The sequence below is a fragment of the Lissotriton helveticus genome, chromosome 5_1, assembly GCF_964261635.1.
Source record: "Lissotriton helveticus chromosome 5_1, aLisHel1.1, whole genome shotgun sequence".
Taxonomy (NCBI): domain Eukaryota; kingdom Metazoa; phylum Chordata; class Amphibia; order Caudata; family Salamandridae; genus Lissotriton; species Lissotriton helveticus.
The window spans coordinates 324,851,568-324,878,516 of NC_136065.1; the positions used below are offsets into that span (position 1 = coordinate 324,851,568).

General features: G+C 47.7%; 1 protein-coding gene across 5 annotated transcripts in view; it reads left to right on the forward strand.

Annotated features, from left to right (window-relative positions):
• The window catches only part of CPTP (ceramide-1-phosphate transfer protein), an 89,378-nt gene extending 63,529 nt beyond the window's left edge, over positions 1 to 25,849 (forward strand). For all 5 annotated transcript variants that reach the window (XM_078642386.1, XM_078642387.1, XM_078642388.1 and 2 more), the window contains one exon: positions 24,926 to 25,849. In XM_078642386.1, the coding sequence (XP_078498512.1) occupies positions 24,926 to 25,448 (523 nt within the window). In that variant the 3' untranslated portion in view covers positions 25,449 to 25,849. The remainder of the gene's footprint in view (positions 1 to 24,925) is intronic.
• The last annotated feature ends 1,100 nt before the right edge of the window (positions 25,850 to 26,949 follow it).

The window sequence follows — 26,949 nt, forward strand, 5'->3', positions numbered from 1 at the left end:
ATACCCGTGCAGGCACAGGTGTGCTCTTTCCTCTCTACATTCCCGAAACGGATTTAATATACCACATCTTTGTGCATTCTAATCAATGCTTCCTTCCCGTCACATCCCTTCTCTGTAACCGACTGACTGTGCCATATTTCACAACCTACATAGCCCTAAGTAAATCCAGCATACATACAGTGGCCCTCATTTAGACCCTCCGCGGCTCACCGAATCCCTCTGCTCACTCTACAACCCAAATGAGCACTTGCCATATGATTAGTTTTTCTTGTACCTTGTCTCCAATCCTGTTATTTCTTGGGCCATGGTTCCATCACTAGTCCATTGCCCGCTTGTTTCTTCTATGGCACAGCATTAGTGCCTGTAGACACATTCTTAATAACGTCTAATTAGGGTTCAGACCTCATTGTCAAAAATATCCCTCAGTTCGTCCAGCTATGTTTATATTTTACATACAAATTCGGAAAGTTCATATGTGAAATCTTCACTCAGTCGCACATAATCCAGCTTTCTCATCTCATCCTTCAATTTCTTCTTTATTGACTTAAATGATGCAGTGAAGATTGGCGATTCAGAAGAACTCCAGTCCCAGCTGCTCAAATGCCTTGTCACTTGCCTGGACCGGCTAAACTTCTGTTATTAAGAGCCCACCTACCCACTACACATTCTTTCAGTAGACGCACTAGAAGAAGCCAGTGCTAGGCTATTTCCAGTTACAATTCAATGCTCACCATCTCTGTTTCTAGCCTAGCGAAAGGTGCTAGTGTGTATTTTGTGTACCCGTGCAGTCCGAATGTAGAAGGCCTGTGTGCATCTGGTTGTTGGAGCCACCCAGACTTCACTGTTAAACAGCATGATTGAGTTTACTTTGCGTTGTGCATGCGCGGATACCGTTCCAGGGCCTGCCACGTGCTTGAGAAAAACTTTAGATGCACTCCACCTTAGCCCTGGCATTCGCACCCTCTCAAACTAGGCACGTGGGCCATTTTTACTTTTTTTTAGATCTCGCCTTTTCCATTCCGAAGGAATGGGAAATGACGAGAATTCAAGTGCTCAAAATCCTCGTGAAACCACCGCTTTTTTGTGCGGTTTTCTTCGAGTTCACGTGGCCACAGGCACGCGCTTTTGGCCCATAAACTTTCATGGCCATCTGTTCCCCAATGTCCCTCCCACCCTTCCTTTGATCTTGCCGCGAGTTCTTACAGGCTAATGGCCCTCCCCCAGCACAGAGCGCGCATCGCTTGTTTTGTTTAGAGCGCTGTGCTCTCACAAGCACTACTTCCTACTTGTCTTTTTTTTAACATTAAATAATGGCGGCCGCGCATCTTGTTGTTGCTTGTTAAGATGTAAACTTGCTGCGGGGATGTAACCTCTTGAGCGCAGGTCAAAGTTCTATATAAATTACACAATGAAGGTAAATGTGTGTGTTTTTTTCCCATTGCAGTGGGCAATGTTATTGGGCCGTTAGCAGTCTGCAGAGTGTGACATTTAATAAAACAAAAGCACACTGTAAAACTTCGGGCACAGAAACGCTTCTGTCCATTTCATAGGCTTCATAAGAGGCGCGTGTTTCAGTAATGACACCTCCAGAGACTGAGTGACGCTGAAGTCCCGAAAGACATCTTACACCTCCGCCATTCGGAACAACCCCGCTCGCCGCTGCAGCTAGTAGTGAGGAGCCAAGCTGCAGTGAGTGTGCGCGACGCCCTCTTACTTTCACCCAAGCTTCCTGGTGATCGGATGTTCCCTCAGAGGCTGACTCCAGCGTAATATCCCCTTTCAATGTTACACTGAGACATATAGTCCAGCCGCGGGTCTCGCCTTTTACCTGAAGCTTTGACTCCGGGCCTTGGTTCCGAGAGGTCAGCTGCACATGCCAGCCCAGCACAGAGCGCGCATCGCTTGTTTTTTTTTAGAGCGCTGTGCTCTCACAAGCACTACTTCCTACTTGTCTTTTTTTTAACATTAAATAATGGCGGCCGCGCATCTTGTTGTTGCTTGTTAAGATGTAAACTTGCTGCGGGGATGTAACCTCTTGAGCTCAGGTCAAAGCCAATCGCTCAAACTTTCCTACTGCGAGACCTATTGGCAACGCCAGTGCTTGTTTTACATTCCCAAGCTATGGCTTGAAAAATATTTCCAAAAGTGTATTAGGACCTTAGTTTATGCAGTTGGGTAGATTTTGCACTTCTGTCTATTTCCAATGTAATATCTATACATTTCTCTGTTAGCATTACAGTAGCCCAGATATCTTTGTTTTTTTCCAGTACGTTTCTTGAACAGAAAAAAATGAAAGCTCCGTAGACCGTACTTTCCTAAGTCCAGTGTGCGGGCATGCTTCAGTTTGATTGAATTGCCCCAAACAATGTTGGTGTCACTAGTAAAACAAGAAACCCAAGCACTCATACAATGTCATAACAGTAAAAGACCCAAACAGTTGGGATATTAAGCAAAGATGTAATTTTTTAACTCATACAATTTTGTGTCCTTCTGTGCAATCCACTTGTGTACGGATTCTTGCTTTGAAAAACAGCTGACACGTGTTTTGTCACTGTGTGTCTTTATCAAGGCTGTGAAATTCATAACAATGAAAACGAAATTAAGACCAATCATAAGGTATAAAGGAATGTTATAATTGTAAGAAGTAATAGGAAAAGTTGGTGAATTGTAGGGAAAGTGATAATTAGCAGAGACAAGCAAAAACTTAGAAGTAAGTGTGAATCGAAATAGAAATAATCTATGAAGAAAAGAAGGTAAGATTAAGAAGAGCAGCCGTGATATGAAATAAAGTGTTCAAAGGTCCATGTCCATAAAGATTATGATATAAGCTCATCTGTCCCAGAAGGAGATGAAGTATCAAAGTAAATGTATCGTGCTTACTTTCAAAAACCTTGAGAGGGTGAAAAAGCAGTCCAAGACCATTTATATCCCAATCCTAAAATGTCTAAAATGGTCCATAGTGTGTAGACTAAGGGAGCAACCACCCCATCAAATTCTGGTAATATCAAATACAACTGATGTAAAAAGAAGAATGACCAAGTTATAAATCGGAGGATAATAAAAAGATGTCTCAAATCTTGATGCGGCTCCATGTGTTACTTTGCATCATAATAAGGAGGACCAACCTTTGGAGTGGTAGATAAAATTCAATCATCAATTTTTCCAAGAAATGTGTCAAGAAAACTCTGCTAACGCTAGAAAGCCCACAGGTGGTATTTCATAAACCATTCATGCGCTAGTAAGAGAAAATAGGCCTGGTTAATATAGTTTAGCAGAATGTATATATCAATAAGGCTACATAACCCGCATGTAGAGGTCGATAAAATATGTCACTCACATATTCCAACAAGCATTTGCAATGCAATAGGTCTCGCATTAGGAAAGTTTGAGCTATTGGTCTTGTAAATGACAAATCTTTTATTTATGTGTTTGTTTTGAACATAGCAAAATGAATAGCTTTGTCATTTATAATGCCAACACTTTTAACTTTTCCAAATGTAACACCTTTAGCATTTGTAATGCAACATGTTTTGTATTTACCTGACTTAGATGTATTGATATTACAAATAACAATGTCTTTTATTTTTTTAAATAATTAACACTTAAATAAAAGTTATTGTAAGTTATAATGGCAATAGCTTAAACCTTAGTAAATAACTTTTGTGAAGATTATGTTCAGTGTATTTTATTGTGGCGAAAATCCAAGAACAGAAGTGAAATATTAACCTCTTTTTGTGACATTTGTAATAAAGCTTTAAACATTGAGAGAACATATTCGAACCAGTTGTTGTTGAATAGTTGCACAGATTGATGCTGTGGTGGCGCTGAGTGATGTTGTGGTGGCGACGAGTGATGCTGTGGCGTTCAGTGATGCTGTAGTAGTGCATAGTGATGTTGTGGTGCCCCTGAGTGATGTTGTGGTGCCCCTGAGTGATGCTGTGGTGGTGCGATAGATAGAGTGAGGGCGATAGATAGATAGATAGATAGATAGAGTGAGGGCGATAGATAGATAGAGTGAGGGCGATAGATAGATAGAGTGAGGGCGATAGATAGATAGAGTGAGGGTGATAGAGTGAGAGCGATAGATAGAGTGAGAGCGATAGATAGAGTGAGAGCGATAGAGAGAGGGCGATAGATAGATAGAGAGAGGGCGAGAGATAGATAGAGAGAGGGCGATAGAGAGAGGGCGATAGATAGAGAGAGGGCGATAGATAGATAGGAGGGCGCTAGAGTGAGGGCGACAGATAGAGTGAGGGCGACAGATAGAGTGAGGGCGATAGAGTGATAGATAGAGTGAGGGCGATAGATAGAAGGAGGGCGATAGAGTGAGGGCGACAAATTGATAGAGTGAGAGCGATAGATAGAGAGAGGGCGATAGATAGAGAGAGGGCGATAGAGGGCGATAGATAGAGTGAGGGCGATAGATAGAGTGAGGGCGATAGATAGAGTGAGGGCGATAGATAGAGAGAGGGCGATAGATAGATAGAGTGAGGGCGATAGATAGATAGAGTGAGGGCGATAGATAGATAGAGTGAGGGCGATAGATAGATAGAGTGAGGGTGATAGAGTGAGAGCGATAGATAGAGTGAGAGCGATAGAGTGAGGGCGATAGATAGATAGAGTGAGGGCGATAGATAGATAGAGTGAGGGCGATAGATAGATAGAGTGAGGGCGATAGATAGATAGAGTGAGAGCGATAGATAGAGTGAGGGCGATAGATAGATAGATAGAGTGAGGGCGACAGATAGATAGATAGAGTGAGGGCGATAGATAGATAGATAGATAGAGTGAGGGCGATAGATAGATAGAGAGAGGGCGAGAGATAGATAGAGAGAGGGCGATAGATAGAGAGAGGGCGATAGATAGAGAGAGGGCGATAGATAGAGAGAGGGCGATAGATAGATAGGAGGGCGCTAGAGTGAGGGCGACAGATAGAGTGAGGGCGACAGATAGAGTGAGGGCGATAGAGTGATAGATAGAGTGAGGGCGATAGATAGAAGGAGGGCGATAGAGTGAGGGCGACAAATTGATAGAGTGAGAGCGATAGATAGAGAGAGGGCGATAGATAGAGAGAGGGCGATAGAGGGCGATAGAGTGAGGGCGATAGATAGAGTGAGGGCGATAGATAGAGTGTGGGCGATAGATAGAGTGAGGGCGATAGATAGAGTGAGGGCGATAGATAGAGTGAGGGCGATAGAGTGAGGGCGATAGATAGAGTGAGGGCGATAGATAGATAGAGTGAGGGCGATAGATAGATAGAGTGAGGGCGATAGATAGATAGAGTGAGGGCGATAGATAGATAGAGTGAGGGCGATAGATAGAGTGAGGGCGATAGATAGAGTGAGGGCGATAGATAGAGTGAGGGCGATAGATAGAGTGAGGGCGATAGATAGATAGAGTGAGGGTGATAGATAGAGTGAGAGCGATAGATAGAGTGAGAGCGATAGATAGAGTGAGAGCGATAGATAGAGTGAGAGCGATAGAGTGAGGGCGATAGATAGATAGAGTGAGGGCGATAGATAGATAGAGTGAGGGCGATAGATAGATAGATAGAGTGAGGGCGACAGATAGATAGATAGAGTGAGGGCGATAGATAGATAGACAGAGGGCGATAGATAGATAGAGAGAGGGCGATAGATAGATAGAGAGAGGGCGATAGATAGATAGGAGGGCGCTAGAGTGAGGGCGACAGATAGATAGAGTGAGGGCGACAGATAGAGTGAGGGCGATAGAGTGATAGAGTAAGGGCGATAGATAGAAGGAGGGCGATAGAGTGAGGGCGACAAATTGATAGAATGAGAGCGATAGAGAGAGGGCGATAGATAGAGAGAGGGCGATAGAGTGAGGGCGATAGATAGAGTGAGGGCGATAGATAGAGTGAGGGCGATAGATAGAAGGAGGGCGATAGAGTGAGGGCGACAAATTGATAGAGTGAGAGCGATAGATAGAGAGAGGGCGATAGATAGAGAGAGGGCGATAGAGGGCGATAGATAGAGTGAGGGCGATAGATAGAGTGAGGGCGATAGATAGAGTGAGGGCGATAGATAGAGTGAGGGCGATAGATAGATAGAGTGAGGGCGATAGATAGATAGAGTGAGGGCGATAGATAGATAGAGTGAGGGCGATAGATAGAGTGAGGGCGATAGATAGATAGAGTGAGGGCGATAGATAGATAGAGTGAGGGTGATAGAGTGAGAGCGATAGATAGAGTGAGAGCGATAGATAGAGTGAGAGCGATAGAGTGAGGGCGATAGATAGATAGAGTGAGGGCGATAGATAGATAGAGTGAGGGCGATAGATAGATAGATAGATAGAGTGAGGGCGACAGATAGATAGATAGATAGAGTGAGGGCGATAGATAGATAGATAGATAGATAGAGTGAGGGCGATAGATAGATAGAGAGAGGGCGAGAGATAGATAGAGAGAGGGCGATAGATAGAGAGAGGGCGATAGATAGAGAGAGGGCGATAGATAGATAGGAGGGCGCTAGAGTGAGGGCGACAGATAGAGTGAGGGCGACAGATAGAGTGAGGGCGATAGAGTGATAGATAGAGTGAGGGCGATAGATAGAAGGAGGGCGATAGAGTGAGGGCGACAAATTGATAGAGTGAGAGCGATAGATAGAGAGAGGGCGATAGAGAGAGGGCGATAGAGGGCGATAGAGTGAGGGCGATAGAGTGAGGGCGATAGATAGAGTGAGGGCGATAGATAGAGTGAGGGCGATAGATAGAGTGAGGGCGATAGATAGAGTGAGGGCGATAGATAGAGTGAGGGCGATAGATAGAGTGAGGGCGATAGATAGAGTGAGGGCGATAGATAGAGTGAGGGCGATAGAGTGAGGGCGATAGAGTGAGGGCGATAGAGTGAGGGCGATAGATAGAGTGAGGGCGATAGATAGAGTGAGGGCGATAGATAGATAGAGTGAGGGCGATAGATAGATAGAGTGAGGGCGATAGATAGATAGAGTGAGGGCGATAGATAGAGTGAGGGCGATAGATAGATAGAGTGAGGGCGATAGATAGATAGAGTGAGGGCGATAGATAGATAGAGTGAGGGTGATAGATAGAGTGAGAGCGATAGATAGAGTGAGAGCGATAGATAGAGTGAGAGCGATAGAGTGAGGGCGATAGATAGAGTGAGGGCGATAGATAGATAGAGTGAGGGCGATAGAGTGAGGGCGATAGATAGATAGAGTGAGGGCGATAGATAGAGTGAGGGCGATAGATAGATAGAGTGAGGGTGATAGAGTGAGAGCGATAGATAGAGTGAGAGCGATAGATAGAGTGAGAGCGATAGAGTGAGGGCGATAGATAGATAGAGTGAGGGCGATAGATAGATAGAGTGAGGGCGATAGATAGATAGATAGAGTGAGGGCGACAGATAGATAGATAGAGTGAGGGCGATAGATAGATAGAGAGAGGGCGATAGATAGATAGAGAGAGGGCGATAGATAGATAGAGAGAGGGCGATAGATAGATAGGAGGGCGCTAGAGTGAGGGCGACAGATAGATAGAGTGAGGGCGACAGATAGAGTGAGGGCGATAGAGTGATAGAGTAAGGGCGATAGATAGAAGGAGGGCGATAGAGTGAGGGCGACAAATTGATAGAATGAGAGCGATAGAGAGAGGGCGATAGATAGAGAGAGGGCGATAGAGAGAGGGCGATAGATAGAGAGGGCGATAGATAGATAGGAGGGAGATAGAGTGAGGGCGACAGATAGATAGAGTGAGGGCGACAGATAGATAGAGTGAGGGCGACAGATAGATAGAGTGAGGGCGATAGAGTAATAGATAGAGTGAGGGCGATAGAGTAATAGATAGAGTGAGGGCGACAGAGTAATAGATAGAAGGAGGGCGATAGATAGATAGAGTGAGGGCGATAGATAGATAGAGTGAGGGCGATAGATAGAGTGAGGGCGATAGATAGAGTGAGGGCGATAGATAGAGTGAGGGCGATAGATAGAGTGAGGGCGATAGATAGAGTGAGGGCGATAGAGTGAGGGCGATAGATAGAGTGAGGGCGATAGATAGAGTGAGGGCGATAGATAGAGTGAGGGCGATAGATAGAGTGAGGGCGATAGATAGAGTGAGGGCGATAGAGTGAGGGCGATAGAGTGAGGGCGATAGAGTGAGGGCGATAGAGTGAGGGCGATAGAGTGAGGGCGATAGAGTGAGGGCGATAGAGTGAGGGCGATAGAGTGAGGGCGATAGAGTGAGGGCGATAGAGTGAGGGCGATAGAGTGAGGGCGATAGAGTGAGGGCGATAGAGTGAGGGCGATAGAGTGAGGGCGATAGAGTGAGGGCGATAGAGTGAGGGCGATAGAGTGAGGGCGATAGAGTGAGGGCGATAGAGTGAGGGCGATAGAGTGAGGGCGATAGAGTGAGGGCGATAGAGTGAGGGCGATAGAGTGAGGGCGATAGAGTGAGGGCGATAGAGTGAGGGCGATAGAGTGAGGGCGATAGAGTGAGGGCGATAGATAGATAGAGTGAGGGCGATAGATAGATAGAGTGAGGGCGATAGATAGATAGAGTGAGGGCGATAGATAGATAGAGTGAGGGCGATAGATAGATAGAGTGAGGGCGATAGATAGAGTGAGGGCGATAGATAGAGTGAGGGCGATAGATAGATAGAGTGAGGGCGATAGATAGATAGAGTGAGGGCGATAGATAGATAGAGTGAGGGCGATAGATAGATAGAGTGAGGGCGATAGATAGATAGAGTGAGGGCGATAGATAGAGTGAGGGCGATAGATAGAGTGAGGGCGATAGATAGATAGAGTGAGGGCGATAGATAGATAGAGTGAGGGCGATAGATAGATAGAGTGAGGGCGATAGATAGATAGAGTGAGGGCGATAGATAGAGTGAGGGCGATAGATAGATAGAGTGAGGGTGATAGATAGAGTGAGAGCGATAGATAGAGTGAGAGCGATAGATAGAGTGAGAGCGATAGATAGAGTGAGAGCGATAGATAGAGTGAGAGCGATAGAGTGAGGGCGATAGATAGATAGAGTGAGGGCGATAGATAGATAGAGTGAGGGCGATAGATAGATAGAGTGAGGGCGATAGATAGAGTGAGGGCGATAGATAGATAGAGTGAGGGCGATAGATAGATAGAGTGAGGGCGATAGATAGAGTGAGGGCGATAGATAGAGTGAGGGCGATAGATAGAGTGAGGGTGATAGATAGATAGAGTGAGGGTGATAGATAGATAGAGTGAGGGTGATAGATAGAGTGAGAGCGATAGATAGAGTGAGAGCGATAGATAGAGTGAGAGCGATAGAGTGAGGGCGATAGATAGATAGAGTGAGGGCGATAGATAGATAGAGTGAGGGCGATAGATAGATAGAGTGAGGGCGATAGATAGATAGATAGAGTGAGGGCGACAGATAGATAGATAGAGTGAGGGCGATAGATAGATAGAGAGAGGGCGATAGATAGATAGAGAGAGGGCGATAGATAGATAGGAGGGCGCTAGAGTGAGGGCGACAGATAGATAGAGTGAGGGTGACAGATAGAGTGAGGGCGATAGAGTGATAGAGTAAGGGCGATAGATAGAAGGAGGGCGATAGAGTGAGGGCGACAAATTGATAGAATGAGAGCGATAGAGAGAGGGCGATAGATAGAGAGAGGGCGATAGAGAGAGGGCGATAGATAGAGAGGGCGATAGATAGATAGGAGGGAGATAGATAGAGTGAGGGCGACAGATAGATAGAGTGAGGGCGACAGATAGATAGAGTGAGGGCGACAGATAGATAGAGTGAGGGCGATAGAGTAATAGATAGAGTGAGGGCGATAGAGTAATAGATAGAGTGAGGGCGACAGAGTAATAGATAGAAGGAGGGCGATAGATAGATAGAGTGAGGGCGATAGATAGATAGAGTGAGGGCGATAGATAGAGTGAGGGCGATAGATAGAGTGAGGGCGATAGATAGAGTGAGGGCGATAGATAGAGTGAGGGCGATAGATAGAGTGAGGGCGATAGATAGAGTGAGGGCGATAGAGTGAGGGCGATAGAGTGAGGGCGATAGATAGAGTGAGGGCGATAGAGTGAGGGCGATAGAGTGAGGGCGATAGAGTGAGGGCGATAGAGTGAGGGCGATAGAGTGAGGGCGATAGAGTGAGGGCGATAGAGTGAGGGCGATAGAGTGAGGGCGATAGAGTGAGGGCGATAGATAGAGTGAGGGCGATAGATAGAGTGAGGGCGATAGATAGAGTGAGGGCGATAGATAGATAGAGTGAGGGCGATAGATAGAGTGAGGGCGATAGATAGATAGAGTGAGGGCGATAGATAGATAGAGTGAGGGCGATAGATAGATAGAGTGAGGGCGATAGATAGATAGAGTGAGGGCGATAGATAGAGTGAGGGCGATAGATAGAGTGAGGGCGATAGATAGAGTGAGGGCGATAGATAGAGTGAGGGCGATAGATAGAGTGAGGGCGATAGAGTGAGGGCGATAGAGTGAGGGCGATAGAGTGAGGGCGATAGAGTGAGGGCGATAGAGTGAGGGCGATAGAGTGAGGGCGATAGAGTGAGGGCGATAGAGTGAGGGCGATAGAGTGAGGGCGATAGAGTGAGGGCGATAGAGTGAGGGCGATAGAGTGAGGGCGATAGAGTGAGGGCGATAGAGTGAGGGCGATAGATAGAGTGAGGGCGATAGATAGAGTGAGGGCGATAGATAGAGTGAGGGCGATAGATAGAGTGAGGGCGATAGATAGATAGAGTGAGGGCGATAGATAGAGTGAGGGCGATAGATAGATAGAGTGAGGGCGATAGATAGATAGAGTGAGGGCGATAGATAGATAGAGTGAGGGCGATAGATAGATAGAGTGAGGGCGATAGATAGATAGAGTGAGGGCGATAGATAGATAGAGTGAGGGCGATAGATAGATAGAGTGAGGGCGATAGATAGATAGAGTGAGGGCGATAGATAGATAGAGTGAGGGCGATAGATAGATAGAGTGAGGGCGATAGATAGATAGAGTGAGGGCGATAGATAGATAGAGTGAGGGCGATAGATAGATAGAGTGAGGGCGATAGATAGATAGAGTGAGGGCGATAGATAGATAGAGTGAGGGCGATAGATAGATAGAGTGAGGGCGATAGATAGATAGAGTGAGGGCGATAGATAGAGTGAGGGCGATAGATAGATAGAGTGAGGGCGATAGATAGATAGAGTGAGGGCGATAGATAGAGTGAGGGCGATAGATAGAGTGAGGGCGATAGATAGAGTGAGGGCGATAGAGTGAGGGCGATAGATAGAGTGAGGGCGATAGATAGAATGAGGGCGATAGATAGAGTGAGGGCGATAGATAGATAGAGTGAGGGCGATAGATAGAGTGAGGGCGATAGATAGATAGAGTGAGGGCGATAGATAGATAGAGTGAGGGCGATAGATAGAGTGAGGGCGATAGATAGAGTGAGGGCGATAGATAGAGTGAGGGCGATAGATAGAGTGAGGGCGATAGATAGATAGAGTGAGGGCGATAGATAGATAGAGTGAGGGCGATAGATAGAGTGAGGGCGATAGATAGATAGAGTGAGGGCGATAGATAGATAGAGTGAGGGCGATAGATAGATAGAGTGAGGGCGATAGATAGATAGAGTGAGGGCGATAGATAGATAGAGTGAGGGCGATAGATAGATAGAGTGAGGGCGATAGATAGATAGAGTGAGGGCGATAGATAGATAGAGTGAGGGCGATAGATAGATAGAGTGAGGGCGATAGATAGATAGAGTGAGGGCGATAGATAGATAGAGTGAGGGCGATAGATAGATAGAGTGAGGGCGATAGATAGATAGAGTGAGGGCGATAGATAGATAGAGTGAGGGCGATAGAGTGAGAGCGATAGATAGATAGAGTGAGGGCGATAGAGTGAGAGCGATAGATAGATAGAGTGAGGGCGATAGAGTGAGAGCGATAGATAGATAGAGTGAGGGCGATAGAGTGAGAGCGATAGATAGAGTGAGGGCGATAGATAGAGTGAGAGCGATAGATAGATAGAGTGAGGGCGATAGATAGATAGAGTGAGGGCGATAGATAGATAGAGTGAGGGCGATAGATAGATGGATAAATAGAATGAGGACGATAGATGGATAAATAGAATGAGGACGATGGATAAATAGAATGAGGACGATGGATAAATAGAATGAGGACGATGGATAGAAAGAGTGAGAGTGATAGATAGAGTGAGGGCTTAGATATATAGTGAGGGCGATAGATAAATAGAGTGAGGGCGATAGATAGAGTGAGGGCAATAGATAGATAGATAGATAGATAGATAGATAGATAGATAGATAGAAAGTGCCTATAAATAAACCCATCAAAAACATAAACACCTAATAAACAAAAATGCCTGTTTATTGAAAAGGAATAGACCGGTGAGGCTCAAACGCAGGGGTGTGCTAAACACTATTCAAAATTGCTAATGCACATGCACTTTATAATGAAATCTATCCAATTGATTTTGGTTAAGGCCACTGACTGCTTGGTATCTTCTGCTATATAGATCCTGGACAGCTGAAACTGAACACCGTTTTTAATGTTTTTTAATGAAATGACAAATGTTGTTTTTATGATTGTATGTTTGTCTTTTATGGCATGTACTCCTGAGATAACGATTAATATGATGAAAAGGAATAGACCAAGATATTAGATTTGTGCAAATACAATAAACAGAAGCAGGACAGTGAAGGGGCAGGAGAGAGTGAGACGGAAATAGAGGAAGAGTGGAAGAGTGGAGAGGCCAAGACAGTGAAGGGGAAGGAGAGAGTGAGATAGAAATAGAGGAAGAGTGGAGAGGCCAAGACAGTGAAGGGGCAGGAGAGAGTGAAACAGAAATAGAGGAAGAGTGGAGAGGCCAAGACAGTGAAGGGGCAGGAGAGAGTGAGACGGAAACAGAGGAAGAGTGGAGAGGCCAAGACAGTGAAGGGGCAGGAGAGAGTGAGACGGAAACAAAGGAAGAGTGGAGAGGCCAAGACAGGGAAGGGGCAGGAGAGAGTGAAACAGAAATAGAGGAAGAGTGGAGAAGCCAAGACAGTGAAGGGGCAGGAGAGAGTGAGGCAGAAATAGAGGAAGAGTGGAGAGGCCAAGACAGTGAAGGGGCAGGAGAGAGTGAGACAGAAATAGAGGAAGAGTGGAGAGGCCAAGACAGTGAAGGGGCAGGAGAGAGTGAGACAGAAATAGGGGAAGAGTGGAGAGGCCAAGACAGTGAAGGGGCAGGAGAGAGTGAGACGGAAACGAAAGACACATGGCGAATTGCGAACAAATGTGAACATTAACAATGCAAAAATACAACAAAGCAAGGCGAAGTTGTGGTGTGCATGGACGTGAGAACAAGCTGCAGGACGAAGCTGCCTCAGCCATGTCTGGAGGATGTAAGAAGGGGTCGACAGGAGGCCATTCCTGGCGAGGCAGCCATTGCTCCAGTGTCGTCCCCTTTACATGGACAGTAGGAGCAAGTGGGAGGAGGGAGTGGGAGAGGGGTGTGAGATAGATCAAAGCCTTTTCTGTGATCAGTGGCCGCAGGCTGCCAGTGGGAGGGAAGGGGAGTCTGGTGTGGGGGGCGGGGGAGGGGGGAGCAGGCATATGGTGGAAAAGAGAATGAATTAAAAATGTACAGGCGCAAGGTATCCAATGTAAGTTTTAGAAATCATTGGATATACGCAAAGTAAGATGATATGGGTGTTCGCATTTCAGGTTATGGATTAAAAAATGTGGCAGACTCACATTTTTGCTTCTGTGTCTTTTTTTTATCCGTCTGCAGCTGGCGCCGACTATGGTTTCTGGCTGTGCTCCATTTCTGAAATGCGCGAGTAAGGCTTTGATTGCAACGTATTGAAAAACTGCTTGCTCTACCATCGCGCAATAAACAGACCACGCAGTGTATTAAGCGTAAAAGGCCATTTATTAGACCAGGCTGCGTAATCTTTCATAACAGTAAACATTAACAAATAAATAACTTCAAACCCCAAATCAACACTTCACTTCTCACACGCTTCACCCGTTCCACCTCATCACAACCACTCCATGCCCCATGCCGTACCTCATCCATATCCACCAATCACCTGTCATCCTGCCCGCTCCTTGTGTCCTTCCAGTCATGCCTCCGTCTGCCATTTGAACTCCCCCCCCCCCCCCCCCCCCAAGGGATGGGTGTGCCTGCTCTTGACCCCCTATCCCTTCAAAGTACCGCCTAGCGCACCTCTGGCCTAAACTGGAACGCCACAAACAAAAAACAACCCAAACCACCTCAAACTGCAGGGCGGGTGGGTAGCCTTTTCTCAACCCTCCCGATGGTGCCAGGCAACAGGAAGAGGAAGTCCCCTTCCTCCCCTGTGCCTTACATACCCCCCCCACCTAACTCCTCCCCTTCCGCTGCATGTCCTATCCCTTGCGCGAAAGACCCCGGGGGAAGACTAGTCTGCGACTGTGCTACCTCCGGGGCCCGGCATCGCGCAATAAACAGACCACGCAGTGTATTAAGCGTAAAAGGCCATTTATTAGACCAGGCTGCGTAATCTTACATAACAGTAAACATTAATAAATAAATAACTTCAAACCCCAAATCAACACTTCACTGCTCACACACTTGACCCGTTCCACCTCATCACAACCACTCCATGCCCCATGCCGTACCTCATGCATATCCACCAATCACCTGTCATCCTGCCCGCTCCTTGTGTCCTTCCAGTCATGCCTCCGTCTGCCATTCGAACTCCCCCCCCCCCCCAAGGGATGGGTGTGCCCGCTCTTGACCCCCTATCCCTTCAAAGTACCGCCAACCAGGGAACCCCCTGTAGGGCGGTTCCCTGCCCCACTCCCCCACGGGTCCGCTGTCCCCCTGCTCACTGCACTCATTCGCACTCACTCCCTGCAACACCAAATCGCCTCATTCCACAACTTGCTCACCACATCTCTCATCTCCATCATGTAATACGCATTCCCCAAGCGAGACAGGTGCACTCCGTCGTCCCTGAAAACTAAAGGTTCCTCCAGTCGAATTCCTCCGTGCGAGATCACCTTAATGTCCTTGTCACTGCAAAAAAGTCTCATTGCCCTGTTGAGTTTCCTCCGTGCCCTCTCAATTGCCCCGTGCTTAATTGCCCCCCCTCCAAACTTTCCTGGGCACCAACTCCGTCCAGGCAATTCAAGCCCCTGCAAGCCTTGACTTCAATACCTCCAGATCCCTCTGCATCAGCTGCACAAGCGCCAAACCTGACAGCTGCACCAGATCGTTCTCTCCCAGATGAATAATCATCAGGTCCTTTTTGAGGGACCATTCTGGTGAGCCGGGGCAGTAGTGCCCCCCATCGCATGCCTCCTTTACCCCACCAGTGTACCTCATGTAAATGTCCTTTCAGTCCCAGATTATGGCCGTACACCTCTTGTTCAGCATATTTAGACGCCCAGTGCACGAAGGAGTGCCCCACAATCCAGGTCACCGTCTTAGACCCTGGTCCACCCACGCAACCTACGAAAGAAAAATATGTTAGCACAGAAAAACAATAACACGTCCCAGCCAATCAAATACCTACGACCGCCTCACTTTCTCACATACCGCTCACAACAGCGCGACTTCCATCTTCCAATCCGCCGAATCCTGTCCCAGGACCACCCCAGACGGGCCGCAGCCGTCGCGGCCCCGATACGAATAGAGTGGGTCCCAAAACCAGAAGCATCCAAACCCAACCGTCGCAGAGCCATGCGCAACACCGCCAACAACTGGCCAGCCGTCATTCGTGCACCCAATGCATGGCAGAATATCTCCCCTTGCGCCACGCTCGCAGTCCCCAAGAAGGCCCTCCACTCTGCCACCAGGCACAGTGCCCCACCATCCGCCTCATTCAGCCACACCCACTTCCCCCTACCCATCTGGTCAGTCTTCGAACACCCCAACCAAATCCCCAGGCGCCCTCCATCCACACGAATCTCCTCAAACACCCTACCAGCCGTCGTCCTAGTACCCAACAATTCAGACACCCGAAACGCTCCAAAAAACATCCAAACCATACACAAACGGAAAATCCTCACTTCAAAAACATCATAACAACATCCCGGCAACACCCCAACCAGCCGAACCAACAGGTCATATGAAACTGCCTCACGCAGTCTACCCCCCCCCACCCTACATTTTCTACCCCATCCACGGAGCATCCAGCTCACAATCACATCTTTCGTCGGATCAAACCCCATGAACAAAGTACAATAAATCCAAATCCCTGCCAGTTTACCAGAAATTGTAGAAGCAGTAATCCCCTTATCAATGCAACACAGCACAAAACGTTTAACACCCTGCTCCACTCCAGACCTGTCACCCATACTTGATTCCTGATTCCAACCCATGAATGCACCAAACTCTGACCATGCCAGCCGATACGTCTTCCTCGTGGTGTCTGCAACTGACCGTTCCACCAGGCCAATCATCCTCACTCCCCCAAGGCCCAGATGCCGTCCGGAAGCTCGGTCTTGCACATATCCGCCCCCGGTGCCAGTTGCCGGAACCGATGCCACTGCGAACGAGACAAAGCATCCGCAATGTCATTATTCGCCCCAGGGACATGCTTCGCCCGAAACACCACATTCAGCTGCAGGCAAGCCAACATGAATCTCCGTAACAAACGCAGCACTCTCAGGTCCCTGGCTCTCTGGCGGTTCACCAATTCCACCACTGTCATGTTATCGACGTGGAAGAGCACTGATCTGTTCTGAAACTCACTCCCCCAAATCTCCAGCTCCACCAGCAGAGGAAAGAATTCCAGGAAGGCAATGCTCCTCCCCTGTGTCAACCAGTGAGCAGGCCAACTCTCAGCGCACCACCTCCCGTCCCAGAAGACGCCAAACCCTGCTGACCCCGCTGCATCAGAGAAAATTTGACATTGCCAAACCGCCCTGTCCTCATCAAAATCCAGTGACACTCCGTTGAATTCATTCAGAAATACGATCCAGGTCCTCAAATCAGCCCGCACCCCCATGGAAATCCTGACTCTGTGGTGTGGAAGCACCACACCCGACATGGCCATGCCGAGCCGCCTGCAAAATGTCCGCCCTGCTCTTACCACTCTACACGCAAAGTTCAGGAAACCCAGAAGTTTCTGCACCGCTCTCAAAGGGATACGCTTCTCTTCGACCGCCCACCGTAGACATGACAGAATTTCAGCCACCTTGGTCCCCGGAAGGCGCGCCAACCACCGTACAGAGTCCAACTCGATCCCCAAAAACGTCAGACAACAGCTGGAACCAGCCGTCTTCTCCGGCGCCAATGGAATACCAAAAAGGCAAGCCATCTTCTGGAACCGCGACAGGGCCCTGCCGCACTCGCCAGAATCCGCCCTCCCCCGGAATAGAAAATCATCCAAATAGTGAGTGACCTCGCGGCACCCACTAATCCTCACCATTGCCCATTGCAGAAAAGTACTAAAGAGCTCAAACAATGCACAAGAGATGGCGCACCCCATGGGCAAAACCTTGTCCACGTAGATAGCCCCCCCCAAACTGCATTCCCAGGAGCGAGAAATCTGCCGGATGTATAGGCAGCAGACGGAAAGCTGACTTGATGTCACATTTCGCCAATTCAGCCCCCGTCCCGCACACCCTCACCAAGCGTATCGCGTCATCTACAGAAGCATAGAGCACCCTCGAATCCTCCTCTGCAATAAAGTCATTCACTGACTGGCCCTCCGGCCACGAGAGATGGTGGATCATCCGAAACTCCCCCTCCTCCTTCTTCGGCACCACCACCAGCGGAGAAATGATCAGATCTTCCAAAGGCCAATCAGTAAACGGGCCGGCTACCCTTCCTTCCTCAACCTCCTTCAACAACTTGTGAGCTACCTCTCCTGGCAGTTCCTTTGCTGACCGCAAATTGTCCGCCCACCGACGCACTCTGGGGCCTTGATATCCTACCCTAAAGCCCTCTGTAAAACCCCAGAAAAGCCGCGCCGCCGCCACCTGATCGGGGTAACAGGAGAGCCACGGGGCCATCGCCTCCACCCTAACCCGTGTAGGCGCCCTTCTGTCCAGGGTGGCCCCGCCCCTTGGCGTTCCGCCATTGCTCCGAGGGGGTGACAAGCGTAAGGCATTGAGTGAGGGCGTGTTTTCCGCCGCTCTTGGAGCACTCATGTTTAAACTTACAGGGGTATCTCGAGCAGTGCCCCCGGTTATAGCTCCAACAGGCCCCCGTCGAATATCCCCCTGGTTTGGTGGGCTGACCAGAGATGAGGGTATTAGGCACCGCACTTCCCCCCCCCCACCCCGCTGTGGGCGGGGCGCGGCGGAAAGGACCGATACGGTACCGGCAAACCGCTGGCTGTGTGTGTGGATGCAGTAGAGTGCGTGGACGCCATCCACTGCACCCAGAGTTCCTGGTCCACCTCCCCCCAACACTTCTCCAGATCCGCACTAACTCTTGCCCTGAATTCCTCGTCATAACTCAACCAGGCAGAACCCCCAAACTGCATCTGGGCCTTGCGAATGATGTCCATGTACTTAAAAAGCCCAATAGCCCGGTCCAAATACCTCTCACAATAAATACTGGCATAAATCAACAACGCCGAAGTCCAGTTCTCCATTGTCACCGGCACCCGGGGCCGCCTCGTCAGCTCCCACTCCTCCTCCTTCGATCCTTCCTTGGCCTGAACCTCCCTGTGTAGCAACTTAAACACATCCACAAATTCGTGCTTCCAGATCCGTGCCTTGACCTTTTCAGAAAGATGCGACCCCAAGGGCATCGCCAAACCCATATAGGGGAGTTTCTTTGGCAGCTTCACCCCCTTCTCCTCCTTACCGTCCCCTTTGTCTGTCTGCACCTCGGCCGTAGCCACCGACTTACTGTCTACCTTCTTACCCTCCACAGGTGGACCACCCGCTGGCGTCTCCGGCTCCCGTATTGACCCGTCCCCCACGCCCACTGACCTACAAGTCCTCTTACTACCCCCATTTGAGTCGTCATCCCAAGCCACCCACCAGGATCCCTCACCTGTGACCGTGGGGAGCCGCTCCCGGGGTCGAGGTCTCCGCTGCCACCACCTTGTTCTTGCCCGCTGTCGTGGTCGGGGCCTGCAAAACACCAAAGTCGCTGTTGTCCACCACGCCCCGCGGGCGGCTGAGTCATCCCGCACCTCCCCCTCCTCAAGCTCCTCACTCTCATCGTCATAGTCCAGTTCCAGCACCGGTTCCACTTCCACAGGCGCACTCGACACATCCCTCACCACTCTCTTCACACCTTTCTGCACACCAACCGTCACACGTGACACATTCGACACCCGCGCCACCGGTGCCCGAGCCCTCAGTGGAGGGACAGCCGCCGCGGACTGCCCTACTGCTTCAGGCCTGCGTCTCAGGGCCGTCTTGCGCCCCGCTAGGCACCCCCGGGGTCTGCCGACAGCCGCCGGCTTGGTTCCCCGCCCACCCTTCAGGTCGCTCCAACCTGAGAGGGCCCCAGCACCATCGGGCCTCAGAGCTGTCTTGGCCGTCCCTACACCTGCCATCCTGCTCTTAGGGTCCACAACGGACGCCTTCTTGCCCTTCCCTGGCCATTGTCTGCTCGGCCCACCTCGCCTCCCGAATCTGCTCCATAATCCTCTGCTCCCGGGCCCTGTCCTCCCATAACATGGCCCCCCACATTGGGGGTGGCGGGGGCGGGCAGTAGCCCTGAAAACCCCCCCTCGATGGCAGAAACCCACCCCGACCAAGTCCCAGGGGCCACCCCCGCCCCCCATGGCCATGGACCCAGACCAGCCAAGCTCCCCCAGCCCCCCCCCGGCAGCTCTGCCACCTTCCTCCCCGCTGGGGCAGGGGTGTTCACCCTTGAAGTGGTGGTGAGATCAATGGGGGCGTCGCCCCCCTGATCCTCCCCTGCCTCCACCGTGTCATCCTCGCCTGTGGGCCCGTCAGCCGGGGTCACAGCAGTCCCACTCCCACCAGACGCCTGTGCCAGCAGCCCTGCGCTGCCCTCAATTGTAGCCCCGGAGGCCCCAGAGAGGAACTGCAAGGGGGGAAGGCTCGCGGGGGCAGGCTCGTTCACTTCCCGCCCCGCGCAGAGTTGCGGGCAGCTCCGCCCCCCTCCGCATCTCCACGTGCTCCAGAGACGGCAGGGAGTCTTCCTGGCAGGCCAGGACCGCCGCCGCAACTCCGGCCGAGGCCGCGCGCCGGGCCCTCGTGGCCCCCACCCATGCTTGGCCCAACACACCTGGTTGTAGCAGGTCCTCCCGGCCCGCGCGGGCCAGCAGCAACAAGGCCGCCCCAAACCTCCTCGGCCGAGATGCCCGACATGGTGCCAAAGTGCACTCTTCCGGCGTATACGCGATCCTCGACTGCCGGCAGACAGTCCTCGACGCCCCAGATCACTAACCAGTCCTAAAACCAAGTAAGTAACCTAACACAACTCCCCTTAACTAACCTAAGCTCCCTTCCTTTTCTCAACCCTCCTGATGGTGCCAAGCAACAGGAAGAGGAAGTCCCCTTCCATCCCTGTGCCTTACATACCTCCCCACCTAACTCCTCCCCTTCCGCTGCCTGTCCTATCCCTTGCGCGAAAGACCCCGGGGGAAGACTAGTCTGCGTCTGTGCTTCCCCCGGGGCCTGGCAATAGCAGAGCAGTGGGAGGGCAGGGGTTTCAATCAACTACAAACGTGAGCGGAGAAAACTCCTGCACACAGCATAGCCATATGCCCGTACTCGCTGGACAGTTAATTCTAATTCATCAAGCGAGTCTTTGATTGTTAAAGTAGTAATGAAACAGGGTGGGTGAAAAAAGGCCATTAATTCAGATGCAGTATGAAATTGACTGATGATATATTGCGTACATTCCATGTATGTTTTAGCTGCCTCTACAATCAATACATTTTGTAGCAGGGGCTTGTGGCCCTGAAGTAGCGCGGATACAGGTCATAATGCCCGCTCTGCCCTCCCCAGGTGACAGTCATGAATTTCAGTGATATTTTGGGATGGCAGTTTTCCAGAAACAGTCGAATTAATGACTATGATTGAAGCACTATACATATTTTCAGTGCTTCCTAAAAAAAATAAACGCAACACATTTTCCTTTGTACACCATGTATTTAGGGGAGTGATGCTTATCACATGGAGGCGGACCATTGTGGTTTACGCATAAAAAATGCCAATGCTCCTGTTTCCTTTTTGAAGTGGGGTAAGTGCTTTGCACAAGCTGCACACTTCTGCCAAAGTGGGGGTAGCACTCCACATGTTTGTGCCACAAGTGAAGTACCTAACACACGCTGAATATAAAGGAACATTAAGCGCTAGCCACAGCTAGTTGTTTTTAAATATAATGCAACATACAGAGCTGCCGGGAAAAAAGAGCTTCAACACCTTCAAGTTGAGTTTGCACAGAGCAAGCATCAATCGTAATGTAAACAAGCAAAGCAGTAAAGGGGGTAGGGATGTGAATGGGCAAGCAGCAGATGGCGAGGATAGACCAAAAAAAAAAAATGAAGCTCTCGGCGAGGAGAAGGGAGCGGATCCCTTTGAAGCACGCACGACCTCGCGGCCGTGAAAGAAGTGTGAATGAACAAGCAACAAATGGCTTTGATGTGGGGATGCGAGGCAGGCGGATAGAAGCGCGGTCACGAGACCACATGCACTTCTGGAAATCCGCATTTCTCAGAGCTTAGTTCAGCTCTTAGTTTAGCCCCAATAGTCTCGCCCTATTCATTCCTTGCGGAATGGAATAGGACGAGCCCTAAAAATCAATACTGAGCGAACCTTCAGCGTTGTATTGTAGTCAAGTGTAATGCGAGAACACTGATTACACGTTTCGCTTGTGAGTTCTATTAATGTGTATTAGCAAGAGAAAGTGAACTATGGTAGGGATGAGACGAAGAGCAGAAGTTATATCTTTTTTTAATTCCATTAGGGCATATAGTAATTTATTTCAAAAAAGTGATAAGTCACAGGTAACTTCCTGTCCGGGGTAATCTTCAAACAATTTTTTATATTTCCATGAAATTTCTCTTAACTGAGTTTTATAAGCCTTGATGTATTATATAATTGATTCTGATGTCCTAATTCTTTTTTAACTTCGCTCATACGTTTTTATGGATTACATGGTTTTATAATATATGTGATTATATTGTGTATTGTCTATTGTACTTTTATGATTTTAATTAATCGAATAAAGTGGTTTGACTGACTGACTGATTAAACTCCATGCTGAAATGAAATACAAATGTCAGCTGTCAGTTAAAAGTGCCAATGAAACAACTATTTAACTACTTAGTATTAAAAAGAAATATTTTACATGTATTAGACAATAAATTGTGTTACTCCAGGATAGAAGCAATTGAAGCAGCATGGGTAAAAAAACTACACATTCAAGTGGCAAAGTCTTACCTAAATTTAAGTCTTAAATGAAACAGCCAAACATGTAACGTAAACAAATGGAGTCCATATGAAAGCTCCAATCTGAAAAGTAAAAGCAAATCATAATGTTACCTCTATAAATATGTTTGTAAGCTATGGCTATAAGGGAATGTGGGTGTCACAAATAGAATAAGCAAAATTAAAGGAAAAATAATCAATCTGCAAATAAGGACGACCATTTCAACGCAAAGTGTAACTAATCAAAATCAACTTTTTTGGAAACACCACATTTGTACTGCCTAGTATTTCACTTTTCTTGTAATCATTCTGATGATGACTGGCTCTTTATTAATGCCCCAGCGCAAGATTTGATTTTGAGTTTAGAGCGTTTTTCACCAGTTATTGGTATGTGGTAGAAGTAACTTTTGTGTTGTCTTAGAACTTAAACATCATGCTTTTGAATACACCACTCATCTGGTAGCATGGAGATAATTGTCACCCATGGGTATGCGCTCACTTGTTTCAGTCATTAAATTGATGAATCAATCCATTTCCCCCCTCCAACCCCCACCCCCCTCCACCCCATTGAGCCTTCCACTTAGTTTACGCAAAACTTTTCACTGTCAAGCGAAGAGCGTTGGCTAGGTAAAAAATTGGTAGCTTGAGCATGCGTATTCCTAATTAGCACCCCCAGGCCCACTGGATGACTCGTATTATCACTTCTGTGTTTGGCATTGTGTGTGGCATCTTTCCCTAACATGGTCAAAGTTGTGGGTATGCGACTGGGTTTCAGGAGTGTAAATAATTATATAGTGTGCAGTATGCTTTCATTTTTCTTTCCAAACATTTTTAGTCCAGTAATGTGCTATCATGGGCTTCTAACTCTCGTGCATAAGATCTTACAATTGAAGAATATGTCACACGTTGAATTTTACTAGTTGAATGAATAAAGAAAACAATTTACAGTAGATTTAAAATATTTGTATATTCAATGGAAACTAGAAACACGGCTTCTGTAGGCTGATATGGAATATTAGTTGTTACATGGCTATTTCTTTCTTTCACGGGTCATTACATCGTGGTCATTAAATCGGGAGTACCTTAACATTGCGGTACTTTACACTGGAAGTTCTTTACCTCACAAGTTCTTTAGCTCGCAGGTAAGATCATCAGTGGAACGAGATGTGCCCTAATGGCTAGGGCTGCTGGCCTTGCAACTGGGGCAACAGCTTTGAATCTTAGCCTCGGCTCAACATCTTCCGATTCTGGGTAAATTAGTTAACTTCCCTCTGACTTAGCAAAAAAGTGTAATGTTCGGCTCTCATGTAAAATGCCTGGTTCTTATGTTAAGTGCTCTAATGCCCTCTGGCCAATTTGACTCTATATAAAATTACAATTTGTTTGCACGGGTGTATTATTTTGAATTAACTCTATTAACATTTCATCTAGTATATACATTTATTGGAATTTAATTACATTTAAAAATGTATAACATACCCATCCCTAAGCCATTAAATACACATTACTTCCTCTATACACTACTCATCCCTAAAACGTCCTTACTACTCTTATCCAGTACCCTTCCTGGAGACCTACAAGGTCCTTGGTACCCTTATACTACCCATCCCTGACCCCTGAAAAGTCATTACTACCCTATGTACGCCCTGCTCCTTAGCCCTAAAAACCTTATTACACTTATACGACACCCATCCCTTACTTCTAAAAATGCTTTACTACCCCTCTACACTGCTCATCTCTGAACTCTCAAAACTCATCAATAACCCTTTTTGTTACCCATCCCTAAAACCTAAAATACCATTGCTACTCCTTTTTCTGGTTACACATTTTTAAATCATTAAGCCATATTTTAGTCTGTTTTTTTAATAAATGGATTACTTCCTATTTAACAATTGTTTTCATTAACTAACTTAAAATAAATGTATCCTAATCTATTTGTTAACCCGTTGGCTGCTGCCATCGGCCATTGGCCGACGGCAGCACTACCTCGCTGGTGCTGCCGTCGGCCAATGGCCGACGCGACCGCGCCCGTTTTTTAAAACGGCCGCACTTCCGCAAAAAAGCGGAAGCAGCCAACGGTTTAAAATGAATTGATTATTTTTTATATTTAATTACATAATACTAAATTATTTTGACTTAACAAGTAGTTTTAGTTTAAATTACATTTTAGTTAATATTACATTTTTACTTGACCTAACCTTTTTAAAGGTTAGGACACTTTAAGAAAAAATAAGTACCTGAAAGTAAAGTCCTGAGTAGTAAGAGTGGCAAATATACTTGCAATGTAATGATTCCTGGTGTGAAAACAGTGATGCAATGACTCCCGATATAAATCCCGTGATGTAACAGTAGCATACCCGGAGAACGAACTGCATGCCAATTCAGATTCTGTTCCTCTATACTCTGGCCTCACAGTGCCTCTAGGGCTCCAAACTGTAGCCTTACTTTTTCCTTGCTGCTACTTTCCTGACCTGTGATGATTCTGTATTTGCATACCCTGACCATTGCTTCCTTACCATGCAGAAACTCTTTTTGCCTACTGACCATTTGTGTGCTGACATTTTTTTAAATTTCTTTGGGAATCCAGGTTCATGAACAGTCTGGGCAGCATCTTCACGTTTGTTTCAAAAGACGCAGTGGCCAAAATCCAAATAATGGAGGGTTACCGAAAAAGTACAGAGGGCGAAAAATACAACTCCTTTCAGTCCATGGTGGAGTATGAGCTGGCAGCTAAACTGGTGGACCTTGAGAAGCGAAGCGATCACCCCAACTCTGGCTGTCGCACCATCTTGCGCCTGCACCGTGCCCTGCACTGGCTTCAGCTCTTCCTGGACCGACTGCGGACCAGCACTACAGAGAGCAAAACCTCCACGATGTGCACAGATGCCTATAACGAGTCTCTGTCGAACTATCACCCATGGATTGTCCGCAAGACTGCTGCTGTGGCCTTCTGTGCCCTCCCAAACCGTGACACCTTTTTTGATATCATGAATGTGGGCACCTCTGATGAAGTGCTGGTAATGCTCAACGAAGCTATGCCCTATGTTGCCCAGGTGTACGAAATCACTCAACAGCTGTACGCACAACACAACCTGCTTGATCTCCCTTAGTAGAGGTTTGGTTAAGCTGTCAAATTTATAGGACCTCACAAATTTTGGATATGGTGAAGGGTCTGATCTTATTTAAAAAGTAATTCCCATCTGGAGTCCTTCGAAGGAGAAGTGAGGACACTCCTGTTTGAGCTTCAGTACCACTTTTTTGTTTTTAGTCTATCAACATGCAACAATTGTTCTTTACATCACCCAGATTTCAGAAACGTGTTGCCTTTTTATGGTAATCCTTGTTTCTTAGCTCTGTTTGCAATCAAAGGTACACTTTTATCGGTGATGGGCATTTTGGATTGATGTCTTTTGACAAATATAGCATATAATTCATTCGTTCCTTATTTTACCATGTTCTTAATTACAAGCTTCTTGGATATTTTGTATTAAATGTGCTCTGTTCACTCATGCTTAATGTCTGGTTTAGAGACTGTTGCGCCTGAATTACGTAGCAGGTTTTTCCACCTACATAAGGATTCATCAAACAATGTTTTGTTTGAAGATCATTTCTGAAAGTTTGCTTGAGTGACAAAGCCGACATGCTGGGCACTGTTGTTCAGTTCCTGTCTGGAAGACACCATGCAGAGGCGATGGACGTGTCATGTTTGATGTTGGGGCATTACTATTGTAAATGAATATTGGATGACTAGCTTGTAATTATTGTGGCTGCTACTTTAGGGCTTCAGTGTTCTCTCAAGAGCAGGATCCCTTAAAGGCATTGCAGGTTTCTATAAAGACCTCCATAGTATTGTTGACCTTGAAGTATCAATTCGAGCTCTGCAGTTTTGTTCGTAACAGCCTGCAGCTGGAGTTTCTCTCAGGTAGTGATGGGTTAACTAAAAGACAGTAAAGAACACCAGGAGAAGGAAAATCCGTCCCAGCTTCTTAAACGGGTTGATACAGATGATGAAAGGACCGTCCTGTCCAAAGCCACACACCTTATTCTATGAGAACAGGTAGAGCTTTCTGTAGCCGGAAATGAGGTCAACGCTGCATTTAGTATGAGTGATATCTAGTAACCAGATGGACTGCAGGAATAGCCCGGGGTACCTGTCCTCTTTCTGGTCTGTGTGGTCCATGCTGTGGTGACTATGAAAGGGAGGGCGTGAGTTCCTTAGATGCTAAACTAAGTCTGCTCGTCAAAGGACAACCTCATCCTGCCTGCTAAGTATAATCTGAAGAGGAAGGGAGCCAAAACCTTAAGCTACTTGGCCACCAAAGCATGGAACAATCTGCCCAAACACCTAAGGCAATTAACGCAAGAAAAACCATTCAGAAAGGTTCTTAAGACGTGGATCTTCAGCCTCCCCGATGATCTCGCTAAAGCAGCCATCTAATTTCCTCTCCGCCCTCAGACCGGTAATCAATGATTCTTAGCGCCATGATGCTCCTTCCGGAGCGACCGCCGCGCTTTACAAATACCCCTACAAATACAAATACAAATACAAAGGGAGCGTGGATACTGTACTATAGATTATGGATGGCAGGGTGATCACTTCACTCCAGGTAA